The 18,280-nt window shown below is 36.5% G+C and overlaps 1 protein-coding gene across 4 annotated transcripts; it reads left to right on the top strand.

Annotated features, from left to right (window-relative positions):
- Positions 1-7: 7 nt before the first annotated feature.
- Positions 8-17,825, top strand: sp100.1 (SP110 nuclear antigen, tandem duplicate 1). Of its 4 annotated transcripts, none has more exons than XM_017717345.2 (17): positions 8-176; positions 322-491; positions 1,398-1,572; positions 2,463-2,675; positions 3,687-3,803; positions 4,405-4,538; positions 5,060-5,107; positions 5,215-5,263; positions 6,261-6,476; positions 9,414-9,553; positions 10,747-10,815; positions 11,277-11,404; positions 12,179-12,290; positions 12,377-12,451; positions 13,306-13,449; positions 15,208-15,234; positions 16,645-17,825. In XM_017717345.2, exons 2-17 carry the CDS (start codon positions 330-332, stop codon positions 16,726-16,728), a joined length of 1,893 nt encoding a protein of 630 aa, XP_017572834.1. In that variant the 5' UTR covers positions 8-176; positions 322-329; the 3' UTR covers positions 16,729-17,825. The 4 variants fall into 4 exon arrangements, with proteins under 4 accessions (XP_017572834.1, XP_017572835.1, XP_017572837.1 ...); XM_017717346.2 differs by having other exon boundaries at positions 11,280-11,404; XM_017717348.2 differs by lacking the exon at positions 15,208-15,234.
- The last annotated feature ends 455 nt before the right edge of the window (positions 17,826-18,280 follow it).

Here is an 18,280-nt window from a genome sequence, read left to right on the forward strand (position 1 = left end):
CGTGAGCTTCCGGCGGGGAGTTGCGGAAGAGCAGTAGTGGCGCAGGCGGGAGATTCGTACAGATTTGTTCGTTCACTTTCGCGCCTCATTCAACGCCTGAGAGACCTCGTACACAGCTCGGGAGCACGTCGAGGTAGACGAGTATTGAAAACCAAATAAAATTCAGGAACAAAAAGGTTTGCGTGCTTTCACATTTACACCAATAAATACCTGTGGCCTCTGCAGAACATCCACTCGGTTCATTAGCCGCTTTCACTGCACGGCACGGCTCCGCTTATTAAGCCGCTTTGCATAACTTCACTGCGCTGTTCTGGTTACCAGGCAAATGAATGGGAGTGAACGTCCAGATGGATCTGTTAGACTTTCTAACGAAGGAGGAACTCATTCGCTTCTTTCACTGCAAGAAGACGGAGATGTCCTGCATGGAGGAGCCAAACATATTCCTGCACCAGCTGAGAGACCATAATCTGGTACCAGAGAAGCTGTACAAGGCAAGAAAGGAAGAATCTTTTGTCTGATGTCTTTTACTCTGTCTGTATGTAGCATTGGTAAAAAGCCTTCTGTCTTAGACTTCTCTGCAGTAACAGGAGATGTGTAATAACAGTGGGATGACAGCTTCTTATGCTGTTTGCTTCAGTTCCTGCTAGAATCCTAAAGGGGAAGTCCACTGATTTGTCACCACTGATTTGTCACTTCATCATTTAAAAAGAGAGAAAAAAAGGGAAAAACTCTTAAGTTACTTTATCCATTTGTTTAATTCATGCTAATTTACCAACAAATGTTTCGTTTTTAAGACCTGCGTAAGTTTAATATTTTGCCATTTTGGCCCTTTTTGCATGGGAGTGTGTACGTAATGTTAATTATGGTAAATAATATTAAATCCACAAAAGAAAATCATTTTATTTTAGAATTTTAAGGACTATTTTGCCTTAGAACATTCTGCATCCACCTCTGTCCTACGAAAAGATTTTGTTTTAGGCCAAAACCTCATTGTAAAACTAATGTTTGAGGCATCAGGCAGGTCATTCATACCTATCTCAGGTAAAAAAAAACCTTCTGCAGTTTTTGAGGCATTAAACTCAGATGTCTGGTTCCCATCACCGCTGCTGTTAATGGTTCAGTTTCTCTAGAATGCTGCATCTCACATCAAACCGCTCTGAATGACTTTGTTTACAACTTGGGCATTTAATTTAGCAGAAAAATTGGTGCAGTTAACTTAAAAAAATCCTACATTTTTTCTCCATATCAAACCTAGAGAACATTCAGTTGTCTCAAAATAGTATGTTCTACTTATACGTGCCTAATATATTATTGTCTACTATAGTCTCCTAAATAAACCAGCTATGAACATCTTATGCTTATGTTATTATAGATAATGTGTGGTGTTGTCTCTGTAGACGGTGGTAAAGATGAGGTGTAAGGAGAAGAGGAAGGACGGTGTTTATCAGATCTTGGACTGGCTGGAGAAGGAGAGAAGTGACTCTGTGCACCTCTTCTGGACGTGTGTATTCAAAGACCACATCCTGCAGAAGTATCCAGTCCTCCGCCTGCTCAGGAACAGCCTCATGGACGGTCTGTACACTTAGCCTGCCGACTTTTACATTACTGCATCCTCAATTTATAAAAGATACCTACAGCACTGTGCTCGAGTGAGACACCCCCATTCGGTTACTTAATTTCCAGGTAAAAGGCAGAAGGGCAGAAAAATATATTTTATAAATCATACAAAAGCTTCCAACCCCAAGTATAATATCATATCTATCAATATTCATGTGTCTACTCTTTTCTACCCACTACCACTTTAACTCTTCCATCCTTCCAGATTAAAACCAACCATTTAAAGCTGTCACCTTTCAACAAAAGCAGTTTCTAAAGGACTCACTGACATTATGTTCCTCTTCAAACAGACACTGACATTCACACAAGCAAATATCCAAACCCACCTCAGCTGCCTTCAGGTTTCTTTGTCAGATTTCTTTCTAAAATGGTTAAGTGAGATACCAAGTGAAAAACCATGCAAGAACTGGTAGACCACCAAAATCTGACATCCGCACTTTAAAGCTTTCATCTTTGAGAGAGGAGTAAATCAAGCTCCACTTTTGATTCAGTTCTGAAGAATCTACTGGTGTTTCTGTCCATCCTTCCACTGTGGGAAGACTCATACTCAACACTATGAGTCTCAACAGAAATTTAGTTGTCAAGAAGCCCTTACTGAGAAAACAGACAAAAAAAGGGAGAAAATGCAACCAACTTCTAAGACTGAACTTGTGGGAAAACATCCCTGTAGATTTCTATGAAAACCTAAAAGCAAGTCTTCTGAAAAGGATGGAAGCTGTAGGGTGGACAGACTACATACTGAAAAATGTGATATTACATCAATTATTGAATATTTAGTTGCAGAAAAAGTTGCTTACTTAGTTACTCACTTATTTTGACTGATCATCTGTACCTTTTCTTCACAGGCTCCTTCAGGGTCTATGAGAATCTCCCCGACCCAGTGGATCAGACAGAGAGAGAGAGCGAGCCAATCCAAATCGAAGAAACTACAGCGAAGGAGAAGAAGAAAGGAACAAAGAGAAAGAAAAGTGCTGAGGAGACGGAGGAAGACGAGCAACCGGGCCCATCCTGTCCCTCCACCCCCAAGCAGAAGAAATCTGCCAAGAAGCTCGTGTTCTGTGAGTGTGTGAGATGTAGTGCCATTTGTATTAAGCACAAGAGTAACCACAGCTTCCTCCAGCAGCCACATCAGTAGAATTCAGCAGAATTTCTTCAGTAGAGTAAGAAAGACAAAAAACTGATCCTAGATCTGATGTGGTTCTGTCAATTCAGTATTCAGGAAGAAGTTTTAGCATGTAAAAGCTTAATATACCCAAGTGCATGTAAATGATTAGCAGAAAGCTGCAGGTGCTTTTTTACATTACTGTCTTTAAACCTTTTTCCATTCAAAATAAACAGGCGGATTTTATTTCTGTGCTTTATATATTTATATTTAAATGACCTCTATTCTGATTGGCTCTCCTATAATAAACTTCATTCAAAAAGAAGCCAAAGCTGAAAGAGTACCTATAATGTTAGTGTCAATAGGCAGAGCTAAGCATCATTCAGCTGAATAGGTGTATATATGTGAATGTGACACCACTAAAACTATCATTTTTAAATGGCCTGTTTATGTGTTTTAGTTTCCATATATGTACTGTTGACTGTTGGAGTGAATGGTATAAACTTTGTCAGTGTTTATACTTCCACTTGCCCTGTTGCTCAGGTGTGTGTGGGTCATACAGTGTCAGAAGCCATAGGCATGTCTACTTGAGATTACTTAACAACCTAACTGAGTTTGAATCAAGTATGCAATGATGTAGACCTGCAGTTTACATAGAGCTAATAAGTGGCATAAGCTTCCATTACTTGTTAGCTACATCAGCCTCATAGCTCCAGTGCAAACATGTCTTGGCTGATCAGCTTACCTTACATTACATTACATTACATTACATTTGAGGCAAAGAGAAAATCAGGTTAGATTTTTTGCAGAACTGTTTTTTTTCCAGAGGTTAATTATATTGTTTAAACAAGTTGTGTATATTTTATGTAGGACCATTTTATTGTCGATGCATTGTTAATTAATACTGTCGTTTTACATTTTTCTCTCTCTCTATCTGTCTCTCTCTCTCTCTTTCTTTCACTCTTAGCTACTCCAAAGAAAGGAGACAAGGGGGATATTTGGACATATGCTCTGTTTAAAACTCACCTACCTGTCACATGTGGAGATAAAGAAGGGACGCTGTATCGTGATAAGTTGACCAAAGGTACACGTCCTAACACCAGTCCAGTATCATGCTTCATTAAAAGCAGTAGATGCCAGATGAGTAGAGATGTGTCTGCTTTTATGTAGGCTTATCTCTTCAAATTAAGGCTGCCCAAAGTATCATTTTGTCGCTGTTCTAATAAAATCCCCAAAACAGTTTTTTAAGCATTTCTTTTGGCCCATATATTATGAAATTTTCACACAGTGTAAATGACAGCTGCTGTGTTCAAAATACAAATGAACAACAATGGAGAATTTTTTTTGGACAGCAGTGATTTGTTAATCTTAATTGGGATATTGCCTTTTGCAGTGGTGATATGGCAGAAGGCTGTATTATGCAGATGAGCCCTCTAACCAGTCGAAGAGCATTTATTCAGTTGGTCAGGCTGGATTGTTAACAGGTGTTTTTTCTCCGTGTTTTAATTATTCTGGGACTCCAGCCTTTTCACTTATTTTCCATTGATATTCACTTTACCTTATGCAAGTGCATTATGTTACATCTCAACTCTGAAAAACGGATCATTTAAGTTTAACAGTGATCTCTGACTTTTGCACAGTACTGTTTGTACAGATTCTTTGTTTTGGCTTTGTACACTGTGTAGGAGGGAAGTGTATTCTTTCAAATGGCCGCTGGTTCACCCCTGCTAGCTTTGAGAGTTTTGCAGGAAAGGGCAAATGGAAGAACTGGAAAGTCTCCATCCGCTGCCAGAAAACTCCACTGCAGAAACTTATAAAGGTCAGCACATTGTACTTAAACTACAGATTCTAGAAAGTACAAAAAGTAGCATATATATCTGCAGAGATTATTAATTAAGAAACTTAAAGTACACATTTTATGTTTAAAACAGAACATTAAAACTTTTTTTTCTTTGTTGTTTTTATTTTCGGTCATTTGCTCTAGGGGTGTTACAATTTGACAATAGTTCGCAGTATTATGACATGGGTATTATTAGTACTTCTCGAACTCTGAACAACTGAATGTGCAGACATATGCAAAAGTTTGATAATCTCCAGTTAAATAACATGTTTTTTAGCAAATAAATAGTAAGTGTAAACAACAAAATATGTACTATGACTAGGGGTGGCCAAATTTTTGCATACAACTGTCCCTAAATGAAATATGTTGACACATGTTTTGATGTTATATTTTCTGTCACATCACTTATTTTTACTCATTTCCCTTTTTTTGCATGCACATATTTAATATTAATAAATTGTGACACCACCTTTTTCTTTTCCCGGTTTTCTTTGTTTCAGGACGGCCATCTGCACTCACCACTCAAAAAGAGACGCTGTGTTAAGGAGGTTATTTGCCATTTTTGCTGATATTATTACTTGGTTTTCCCTATTTTTTATGTTTTGTATGTGATGGATTTCTGCTCATAAATAATAGCTGGTTTCTGTTCTTGCAGAGTCCGAAAGTGCTGTTTCCTGTCAGTTCCTCTGAAAGCTCCAGCCCCCGTCAGTATAATCAGACACATGCTAAATATTTATTGTCCTCTTTAACCTCTTAAACTGCAGGGTTTTTCAGTTATTAATCTCAAGATTAATGAAAATTCTTGACAGAAAGCAAAACATTAGGCCTAAAACTAAAAATAAACAGAGTTTTTATTTGTAATTTGCTGTCTTATTTATGCTTTTGAATGAATGTAATGACGATGATCACCATTGTTGGGAAAGAGAACAGAGAGAATTACAGGACTAATTTAATTTTAAACAGCATGCTAAATCATTTTAAATATTAAAGGTCATGAAATCAAGAATTTTTATAAAATTATTTTTTTGTATTTTTAAATTTTTTTATTTTAAGTTTATTTATATTAAGTTTATGTAATTAGTATTATTTATACATTGTCCATTAATTCATTTTTTATTAAATCAGTTAAATTAGAAAAGCATGTTGGTTTAAGACTTTCTAAAATGCAGTACTGCTGATCTGCTGCTGATCTACTGCTGCTCAAACTGTTTGAACCCATTTGTGCTGACCAGTTTTGGAGAGCAAAGTACACAGACAGTGGTTTTAATCACTATTCATGAGAAATGAAATGACAGTGTAGACTAATTTAGTCTTCAGGGTTTTTTCTGTGCAAGTATTCAGACTTGTATTTCCATTGGCCGAAATTTTAGTGAATCACTTTCTGAAACTTTTGAAAGTAACTGCTACCGTGTTATGAATTGACCAATATTTTCTTGCACACTTCTGTAAACTAAGAATAGCTCAGCCAGTTTGCATTGAGGTTCCTGTAGTTATTGAATAATAAGCCGTACTATATAATAAGCCTGAGATTTTATGGGGGTTATTATATATGTGCAGATACAGACCCTTACAGTTTAAGGGGTAAATGGGTTGATTATTTATGTAATGCTCTCTGATAATTTTCTGATGATGAAAATTATTCAGGTGAGGTTTGTTCAGAAGATCCAAGTGTGAGTGAGCTGCTCCATTATTGTCTGTTAGTTTCAGAGTCCAGTGTAGAAGTGGAGCATTCAGGTGAAGATGTTCTGGATGAGCAAATTGAAGAGGAAGAGGACGAGAGTGGAGAAGAAGAAGAAGATGATGAAGCAGAAGAAGGAGAGATAGGACCAGTGGATCCATCTCTGTTTCAAACTCCTTCTTTACCGGTCAACTGTGGTTCTGTCAGCGGAGTTTTATATAAATGCAGATTTGCCTCAGGTAGGTGTCTTTATAGTTTGGCCAAAAACTTAAACGTATGCATTTTAGTACATATTTTGTAGTCACTTGTTTGGTACAACTACACACGTGGACAAAATTGTTGGTACCCTCGATTAATGAAAGAAAAACCCACAATAGTAACAAGAATAACTTTAATTTGACAAAAGTAATAATAAATAAAAATTCTATGAAAATGAACAAATGAAAGTCAGATATTGCTTTTCAACCATGCTTCAACAGAATTATTCAAAAAAATAAACTCATGAAACAGGCCTGGACAGAAATGATGGTACCCCTGAAAAATGTGACCAAACGGACACGTTAAATCAAGGTGTGTTCACTAATTAGCATCACAGGTGTCTACAAGCTTGTAATCAGTCAGTGGGCCTATATATAGGGCTACAGGTAGTCACTGTACTGTTTGGTGACAAGGTGTGTACCACACTCAATATGGACCAGAGGAAGCAAAGGAAAGAGTTGTCTCAGGACATTAGAAAGAAAATTATAGACAAGCATGTTAAAGGTAAAGGTTATAAGACCATCTCCAAGCAGCTTGATGTTCCTGTGACTACAGTTGCATATATTATTCAGAAATTTAAGATCCATGGGACTGTAGCCAACCTCCCTGGACGTGGACGCAGGAGGAAAATTGATGACAAATCAAAAAGACGGATAATACGAATGGTAACAAAAGAGCCAAGAACAACTTCTAAAGAGATTAAAGGTGAACTTCAAGCTCAAGGAACATCAGTGTCAGATCGTACCATCCGTCGATGTTTGAGCCAAAGTGGACTTAATGGGAGACGACCAAGGAGGACACCATTGTTGAAAACAAAACATAAAAAAGCCAGACTGGAATTTGCCAAACTACATGTTGGCAAGCCACAAAGCTTCTGGGAGAATGTCCTATGGACAGATGAGACAAAAATGGAACTTTTTGGCAAGGCACATCAGCTCTATGTTCATAAACGGGAAAATGAAGCATATCAAGAAAAGAACACTGTCCCTACTGTGAAACATGGAGGAGGCTCTGTTATGTTCTGGGGCTGCTTTGCTGCATCTGGCACAGGGTGTCTTGAATCTGTGCAGGGTACAATGAAATCTCAAGACTATCAAGGAATTCTAGAGAGAAATGTGCTGCCTAGTGTCAGAAAGCTTGGTCTCAGTCGCAGGTCATGGGTCTTGCAACAGGATAATGACCCAAACACACATCTAAAAACACCCAAGAATGGCTAAGAGGAAAACACTGGACTATTCTGAAGTGGAAAAGGCACCCTTCAAACCTGAGACAACTGGAGCAGTTCACTCATGAGGAGTGGGCCAAAATACCTGCTGAGAGGTGCAGAAGTCTCACTGACAGATACAGGAATTGTTTGATTGCAGTGATTGCCTCAAAAGGTTGTGCAACAAAGTATTAAATTAAGGGTACCATCATTTCTGTCCAGGCCTGTTTCATGAGTTTATTTTTTTAAATAATTCTGTTGAAGCATGGTTGAAAAGCAATATCTGACTTTCATTTGTTCATTTTCATTTAGAATTTTTATTTATTATTACTTTTGTCAAATTAAAGTTATTCTTGTTACTATTGTGGGTTTTTCTTTCATTAATCGAGGGGTACCAACAATTTTGTCCATGTGTGTAGCTACAAGGCTAGCGACTGCTTCTGGGGTGAAGAGGTTGGGGTTTTCAACTATATGTTAAGCATCTTTCTGCAGGCCCCCTAGTGGCCAATGGAGTAGAAATTAACTTGGATACATTTAAATAATATAAAATATTTTTTCCCTGTAACTCATTCATCAGATTAACTAACCAACACTTGTGGCTCTCTGAGTGTAAAATATTGTAACTCTTTGTTGAGCTGCTAGTGAGCAATGAAGGGTAAAATGGGAGGGGAGAGATGTCAATTCACCCTTTTCAACAGAGACTACCGTATCCAGATAAAACTGCAGCTTTCTTTTACAAATTAATATGCATCATGTGACATCAGAAGGGTTTTTATTTCACTTCCAAGCTCCAATAGTGGCCTTTTGTGAAAAAAGATATTTGAGGAAACTCTTTATAATTGTAATTTCATAACACTTAGAAGAATAGACCAGCGCAAAATCAAGTTTACATGATTTTCTGCTTACCTCAAATGAATCAATCAGCCAAGACACGTTTGATTTACAAAATTTAGCTAATTTAGTTTTGAAATAGAGTAGCTAGGTCTACGGAACTTACAAACACTGGAAGTCAATGGTCATCCAAACCGTTTCCACAAATGTGCTTCCAATTGCACTGATAAGCTACATAAACTAGTTTTAAATAACATAACAGTAAAATAGCTTGAATAGACCGTATTTAATCATTTAAACGCAAGTACTTAGTGTTAGCGCAGTATACCTAAATGCTTACTATAAGACAGAGAAAAGATAAAACAATGCTTATCCTGGGTTCTATTCTTCAAGGTGTCATCCCTAAAAGTTTACATGGGGCTATAGATTTTTTTTTTTTGCCAGACAACAATGGGATGTTCTAAAATCCAGTGAGATGTTCCAAAATCTACAGCTGTACTATATAGATTTTAATAGATGACACCTCAAAGCAATGAATCTGAAATAAGCACAGTTTGCTTTGTCCATCTTTGTTTTGCTTACTTCTATCATTTGTCGATAGAGGAGGTCCTTGGTAGGTCCAGCGTCCAATTGGTGCCTTTTCAGGTTCAGACACACATGTTTGAGGCACAGAAAATGTGGTCCTTACAATATTGTCACTGTATTGATTTTTTGAGTGCTCAGCTTCTCCTCTTACATTACCCTACACTGTGCCTGTGTTGTAAATCCCCCCAGTCTAATCTTTGGTTGTCTTCTTTGATTATGCACATGATATTTGAAATGTTTTACAGTTATAGAATGAAATCTAAACTAGACACTAAAGCTGTATGTTGGTCTTCTGCAGGGTCACGCAGTAAAAGCATCCGCACAGAGGAGCGCTGGTTCACTCCGGAGGAGTTTGTAAAGCAGGAGTTAACTCTGATAGACGGGCACTGGAAGAAAGATATTCAGTGTCATGGCAAAACATTAAACTACCTGCTGAAGGTAATACTAGAGACAGATAATAAAATGGTGGAAAGCACATATTCATTCACTATTCCGACTTATGAGTTTTACCAGGGCTAAAGTTCTAATGGATTCATAAGAGATTTTAATATTTTTACAGTTTGCACACCTCTTGTCAAGTTATATATGTTTTTTGATTTTCTAAGTGAATGGAAGTTAACACATCCTCTAATAAATTTAAATATGCCATTTCTCTGCAAACTTTAGGGCATAATTTCTATTTATTTGCTGAATTTAACATACTGGAAAAAACATAATATATACTTTTGCACAGGCTGCATTTAATGTTTTTTTTTGCAAACTTCAGGTAAAATTAGTATATAAAACAGTAATTGTGTATTAAACTGTGCAGAAGGGTGTTTTCTGTAGATGATGTGTTAAATTATGTTCACATACAAAATTAACAGGAGATGCAATTTGAGCAGGGACGCACAAAAATGTTGCATATGATTGTATTTAGAGACATTATATAGAGCAAAAACAGTGTGCAGTAACTGTATAAACTGTATAGTGACAGGTAGCTGACCGGACATCTGCCATTATGCTATTATTTTGTTTTATTCATTTATTAATTACTAATAGTTAATTACTAAAAAAAATGTTCATGTTCCTTCTAAAACCTTTGTAAATGTTGTATTTTAACATATATTTATAGCTTTTCTGTGCTATGATTGGAAAACAACTGCTTTTAGAAAATGTCAGCATCTAACAGATGTTAAGTTCTGAGTGATATTTCAAACTGATATTTGATGTATTTATTGTGCTCTGGAAGAGCAGACAAATGCTTTTGTTTGTGTCCTTAGAGGATGTGTTCATTTATTTTCACTTAGAAAATCTACAGCATGTAATTTGACTGGGTCAGATGTTCAAACTTTTGCATACACCTTTATAAGCAATGCAAGGGAAGTGAGTAGAAAACATTTTTTTCATGTACTGATCAACTCATCATATAACAACATTTCAAGGGTGCATATTTGCACATTTGCATACAGATGCAACAGCCTCCTGATATACTTAAAGATCAGTGAATATGCACAGTGCACAAATAACTTTTGTCACAGTATCTTTAACAGTTTACAGGAACTAACCTCGTTTCTTAAGAGTTTTATTTATTTATTCATGTATAGTTTTTCACCAACACATAGACTAACATGCGCATGCTCTGCTTGCAGAAGAAGATCCTGTCAATACATTCCCTGCTGTGTAAATGCAGTCTATGCATTTCAAAGGACCAGGATCAGGTGAGCGAGTCTCATTCTATGAAATGATTACATTTTGTGAAACATACGTTTCTTGCTTGAAACAAGCTGTGATAATATGCTACACAGATGCGTTATATCTTCTGTAAAAAAAAGTCAAATTTTCATGTCTATAATTGCTATGTATTTTTAAATAGAACAAATGGAATGGAACATATGAAAGTAGACTTTGGACTGAGCCTTGGGGTACACCTTTAACATGACCACTAACTTGAGATTTTAATATAAACTATTAACTATTATCGCTCATTATCATACATTTATTGAATGACATTATTACAAATTTTAATTTCACGCATTGTAAAGAAGTTAGATTTACCAACATTTATTATATGTTATTATTATATGTTATATATATTATATTGTTATATTATATTATATATATTATATGCACTTATTATATTATATGCAGCTCTTTTATCTGTATATTCTTGTGTAACCAGCAGCACCAGGATAACGATGATGTGTGCTTCATCTGTAACACGGAAGGTGACCTGCTGTGCTGTGATGAATGTCCAAGAGCTTTCCATAATCATTGCCATTTACCGGCTGTGGAGGACGATTCACTGGGGTAAGGGGATAAGATTTTAAACTTCTGCTCAGGACAGATTTTGTTCTACACTACATCCACCAAAACATTGGTTTTTAACCAATGGACCACAGTGGGGCGTGGAGATATTGCTAAGGGGCCATTGCAAGTCTTTAAAAAATGTCTTTATTTTTTTGAAACCGCAAAACATCATTACAATATATATTCAACCAAAAAAATAATGGTAAAATAATTGTAATTGTAATTGTAAAGGTCAAATCCCCTTTCTTATTTTTAACCCACCCCCTGTTTTCAAGTGTCACCTTGCCCCTTGAGTTAGAAGGGGTAGTGGTTGAAATCTTCCCCTACGAAATGGGACGATTCTCAAATTCTTTTTAATAGGCTATTAGCGGTGTTCCCTGCCAGTCTGCAGTGATAGCAGAGGAGCCTTGGAGGGCCATGTAGCCCTAACACTTCGGGACACCTTACCCCTTGGTGTGAACATGCAAAACAGAGGGGTACTTATACATGACAGACATGGTCTTATTTTCAGTGCAAGTCAATGTAAAATATTTGCAATTCATACGTCATGGTTAAAAGGCTATAATGTACAACACTGAAAAACTGTATGTAATAAAACAAGGTTTTTCAGTGATCTTTTAAGAACTGAAAATATCCACAATGTGCTTAGAAAAGCATGTTGTGATATATGTCACAATAATAAAATATCGCCATATTACTCACACTGTGCAGAACGATACTTTTTCAAAAGTGTTATATGCTCATTACTCAATTTATGTCTTTGTGTTCTTGCAGAGAAAAGTGGGTGTGCACTTTCTGTGTGTTGAAGACCAACCAAGGATGGTGGCAGCCCACACAAATGACCAAAGAAGAAGTTCTGGGCAGTTCCATTTCTCAGTATATTCTGGTAAACACAGATAAACACGCATGCACAATTACACACATTCATACACAGCGTTTCTAAATTTGTGTATTTGTGTGATTCTTTTCCAGCATTGCGAGTATTTGCTGTTGTGCATGTATAAAGACGATATAGAGCATGTGTTCACTGGAGACCCCACTGAAACAGTAAGCCTGTCACTTTCCATTAAGACCTTTATATAGTTATGTTTACATTCACCTTTCTCTGTATTGTCCATCATTCAGACCATCACTAATTTCATAAAGTACAATGTTTGTAGCACCAGCAGATCAAGATAATTTAATGTAACTTTTTTCTTGCTCATGACTCATTAAAACAAACTGAGAAATTCTGTTATAAGTGCAGGTTAAAAACTTTCAGTCCACACCATTATACCATTAGTGACCTGTATTACTCTTAGTGATTACTCTGCACTCCATCTTGATCTGTGGAAGAAAAAACATGCTTTACATTTTTATTGTCATTTTTTGACATCAAAGTAAAAGGAAAAAGTCAGACTCAAATTTGTAGAGGTACATTCCTATGCAAAAGTTTTGGTACCCCTCCCTGGTCAAAAACAATAACGTGTTGTTAATTTCCAAGTGAAAATAAGTTAACACATCCTCTACAGAGAACTCCTCTGGCCAATTTAAAGCACAGTTACTGTTAATTTACTGAATTTAACATATTGGGGGAAAAAATAAAGCATAAAATGTGGCTTGTGCAAAAGTTCACCAATATGTTTAACTTGAGCACTAAAAATAGCAGAAAAATGCCATATATAATTGTGTTATTTGTAGAACATGTGAACTAATTTTCCCTTAGAAAATCAACATGTCATTTGTCCAGGGGTCTTCAAACTTCTGCATATGACAACAGCATGCGCACTGCATGTAAATGTAATTGTCCGACACAATTAAACAAACATGAGGTTCCATTACATTGTGATGAGTGATAACTGTACTAAAGCCAGGGTTCATTTTCATTCATTTCTTTCAATCTCTTTGCTGCTCTTATGCAGATCTCAGGCTACAGCAGAGTGATTCCTAACCCCATGTGGCTGGACAGAGTGAAGACAAAGCTGCAGAACAAACAGTATAAAACACTGGGCCAGTTTGTGTCTGATGTCAGGCTCATCTTTCACAACTGCCACATGTTTAATAAGGTGAGATGCAAAACATTTGGGCACCCCAGGCCAAAAGACATACTTTTTTATTTAGAAGGTTAAAAGAAGTATGATGGTTAAAAAAAGAAGAATACAAACTCTGCAGTATATTTTACTATTTTTAATTACTATTTTTTTTAAATAAAACTACATTTTCAGCACTTGATACATTTAAGAATTTGAGGGAAAAAACAGTAATTGTGGCATGTACAAAAGTTTAGAAATTCTGTTAATTCTGTACTTTGCAACAGCCCCTTTGGCAGATATCACTGCTTGCAAAGGCTTTTTGTAGGCAGCTAGGAGTTTTTCCTGCTCATGTTTTGGGAATTTTTACCCACTCTCCTTGCAGAATGCAATATTCCTGGGCTGTCTTGCATGCACAGCATGTTTACGATCTACCCACTGACTCACAACAATGTTTAATCAGGGGACTGTGACAGCCATTCCAAAAACTTTAGCTTGTGTTTCTTGAAATAGTTTGAGGTAGATTTTGAGGTATGTTTTGGATCATTATCCTGTTGTGATATTTATACTTATTTAGTAGAATCCTTTCTTCCATCTACCCGTTTCCTGTGCCACTGGCTGCCACACAACCCCAAAGAAAAATAGATCCAGCCCCCATGCTTAACAACTAGCAAGGTGTTTTGTTCAACAGATGCTGCTGCATGTCATATGGGGGGTTTTGCTTTGCATTTCTGGCCAGCATATGAACAGTTCTGTTTGCTTGGTCTTCCTTGCTTTGAATTCCACAGTTCTCCTTAACTGACATTTTCTATTAACATTTTACATAGTTACATTTAAAAATAGTTTGCTGTAGAGGTTGTTGCTAATTTCCACATAAAAATGTATTAAATGTATTAATCTATACAGTTTTGTGCAAAAGTGTTTGAGTTAGATTTAGAATTTAGATTTGAAAGATTTTTAGAAGCTATTTATTTTGTTTAACATTAGTACAAAAAGTTTTAATTTTGTGTGTCAGTGTGCATATTGAATTGCTTTTCCAAATCTCTCCTCTTGAAAGCCTGACATTATTTGTAGTTGTCCAGTACCTAGTTTATATAATCAACATTACATTAAATCTGATGTGCTGCTGATTGAATTTAAGGAATACAGTGATTAGATTGAGTGCATTGAGAAGTCAAGAACCAAACTGCATTCTTTTAACTGATATATTAATATTTTTAAAGCAAAAATAATCCTGTGACATTTCACTGCATTTATCTTAATGTGTAGTAATTCTAATGTTATACACTGCTTAAAATTGTCTTGGGACCCTCTGCTTAATATCTGACTTTATTATGACTACATGAGCAAGTTATTACTATTTATTACTTTCCAAGTTAAAATTCATTCATTCATTAATAAAATTGTGAATCAGGTGATCTCTGGTTTAAACATAATGTGTGTACTTTTTTTTTTTCCCCAAGTAAAATTAGGGGTTAGGTGGATGTTTTCTAGTTTGCTATTGAGCCATTATAATGATTTATAAATAGCTGGAATTATGTATTATTGAATTCTGTAAATGTAAAAGACAAAGGGTGATAAGTGACGACTTCTGAATACTGTGTGACATTTATATAATGTTAAATATACTCACACGCCACTTTATTACCTACCTTTGTGTACAGTCACCATTTTTTCAGCTCCACTTACCATACAGGTGCACGCTGTAGTTCTCCAGTTACAGACTGTAGTCTATCTAATCTATTGTTGTGCATACTTTGTTCGCCCCCTTTTACCCTGTTACTTACTGGTCAGGACCCCCACAGGACCACCACTGAGCAGGTATCATTTGAAGAGTGGATCTTTCCCACCACTGTGACTCTGACTTGGTAGTATGTTGCGCTGTAATGGTTACTAATATGATAAATGTAATAACGTTTTTTATAACTATATTTATACACTATATTTCCAAAAGTATTCGCTCGTCTGTCATCACATGCATATGAACTTGAGTGAGATAACATTCTTAATCTATATGGTTTAATATTATGTCGGCCCACCCTTTGCAGCTATAACAGCTTCAACTCTTCTGGAAGGCCTTCTACAAGGGTTAGGAGTGTGTTTATGGGAATTTTTGACCATTCTTCCAGAAGCGCATTTGTGAAGTCAGACACTGATGTTGGGCGAGAAGGCCTGGTTCGCAGTCTCCGCTCTAATTCATCCCAAAGGTGTTCTGTCGGGTTGAGGTCAGGACTCATGCCAGTCAAATTCTTCCACACCAAACTTGCTCTTCTTCATGGACCTTGCTTTGTGCACTGGTTTGCAGTCATGTTGAAACAGCAAGGGGCCATCCACAAAGTTGGAGCAAGAAATTGTCCTAAATCTCTTGGTGCTGAAGCATTAAGAGTTCATTTCACTTTAACTAAGAGGCTGAGCCCAACTCCTGAAAAACAACCCTCCACCAAACTTTACACTTGGCACAGTGCAGTCAGATAAGTACCGTTCTCTTGGCAACTGCCAAGCCCAGACTTGTCCACCAGATTGCCAGATGGAGAAGTGTGATTCATCACTCCAGAGAACACGTCTCCACTGCTCTAGAGTCCAGTGGAGGCGCTTTACACCACTGCATTCAACGATTTGCGTTGCACTTGGTGATGTAAGGCTTGGAGGCAGCTGCTTGGCCACAGAAACCCATTCCATTTAGCTCTTTACGCACTGTTCTTGAGCTCATCTGGAGGTCACCTGAAGTTTGGAGGTCTGTAGTGATTGACTCTGCAGAAAGTTGGCGACCTCTGCGCACTCTGTTATGGCCTACCACTTCGTGGCTGAGTTGCTGTTGTTCCCAATCGCTTCTACTTTGTTATAATACCACAGACAGTTGAGTGTGGAATATTTAGTAGTGAGGAAATTTCACGACTGGATTTGTTGTACAGGTGGCGTCCTATCATGGCACCATGCTGGAATTCACTGAGCTCCTGAGAGTGACCCATTCTTTCACTAATGTTTGTAGAAGCAGTCTGCAGGCCTAGGTGCTTAGTTTTATACACCTGTGGCCATGAAAATGATTGGAACACCTGAATTCAATGATTTGGATGGGTGACTGAATACTTTGGCAATATAGTGTATAATTTGGTTGCCATTACTTATTTGTTTACTATGTTCTCAATTTAAGGCTAAACGTATTGCCTATTGCTACGTACTGTTTTGATCCATTAAAACAAAATGTTATGGTATCTTTCTCCCTGTCTGTAGAGCAACGATGTGTTTGACAAGTTGGGATCCAGGCTGGAAGAAGTGTTTGAGAAGGAGTTCCAAACCATCTTTGACATCCACTAGCATCTCTCCTCAATCAGAAACCTTCATTTGATTGGACATGAAGTATTAAGCACAAAACCCATACATGGTTTCTTAGTTGGCTGATTCAATGGAGACCAGAGAACAGAGTGTGATACAGTAAAGAAAAAAGGAAATTTTACAACATAATACTGCCTTACATACAGAACAGGTTATAAAATCAGTAGCATTTTCAGTTCTGAATAGAACTACATGCAACATTAAATGAATGGCACCTTTGCAGTTTCAGTGGCTATTAAAACTATAAGCTAATATTTTGTTGATAAACATCAGTGTATCTGGTATGAAATTACTGTCATGTTCTGCACGTGGTTTGACAAAAAGCTTTTCAAAAATATATTGGTTAGTTGTGGTATTAACCAATTAAGAGTCCTAATATTAAAAACACTTTAATTTGTACAGCCAACTGTAAAGCAGTTTGTTGCTGAAATAGTTGTTGGTGCCAAGGGATTATTTAGGGGGCAGTGCCCCACCAAACAATCATCTTGCCCCACCAAAACCACTACATTTTAATACAAGCTACAAAAGAAACAGGTGGCAAACACAATAAAGTGAACCTGAACTTCGTATATAAAGCTATATCAATCAACATAGATTTTAATGTATCACTATGTATCGGCTGCAATTTAAAAACGAACTATAGACTGAACTATAATGGTTTGTCACTTCAACCCAAAAAAATTACTTCATGTAGTAACAAGTAATACAGTAATTAGTGTTCATCAAATGATTTATTTAGTTTGAAAAAAACTAGTTAATTTAATTGTTACCACAAGAAGTTTCTTTTTAGGTTGAACTCATAAACACTTTGTACAGTGTATGTTGTGGGATGATAAATTAGCTGATTTCCTAAACGGCTCTTCTATTGATTCTCTTCTACGGGTGAGGCTGGTTTGGACAGATATACTGTACATTTCTTGCTTTATGTTTCCAAAGGTTACTTTTGTTTTTTTATTTTCTTTCTTATTATTCAAACTTCCCTTCCGGCCACTCAGTGGTTTTCAGATGCCTCATGTCATTGTATTTCAGATGTACGATTGGTTTAATCATGTCTTACAATAAAATGTTTATTTAAAGGATTTGCACCAATTTGTCTTTTTTTGTTATGAATCTTGTTTAAATATTTAAAATCGCATTTTTAAAATGTATAATCACACAGGTACACTAAGCTTAAAACATCTGGAATCACTGTTTTCAAAAATACAAAACTATTCTGCTATACTAGTCAACTTCAAAGTTTTCAAATAATTAGCACACCATGAAGCTGTATAATTTTTTTTTAAATAATGTAATTTAAAATACTATATATTATTTTAGCATTTTTTGAATTCTTGAATTATTGAATAAAACATTTTGCTGAGTAGTCTGTAATTTATTGTATATAAAATAATAAAAAAAATGGTTAATACGGCAAATACAGTTCCCCATAAGAATACCAGGGTGAGATAAAGGATATAAGCTCCTCCTTCACTCAGACTTAGTACTGTGACTGGGATTAACCATGAATAAATATTTTGTGCCCATCCTTTGCCTT

Source organism: Pygocentrus nattereri, chromosome 1 (assembly GCF_015220715.1).
Source record: "Pygocentrus nattereri isolate fPygNat1 chromosome 1, fPygNat1.pri, whole genome shotgun sequence".
NCBI classification, from domain to species: domain Eukaryota; kingdom Metazoa; phylum Chordata; class Actinopteri; order Characiformes; family Serrasalmidae; genus Pygocentrus; species Pygocentrus nattereri.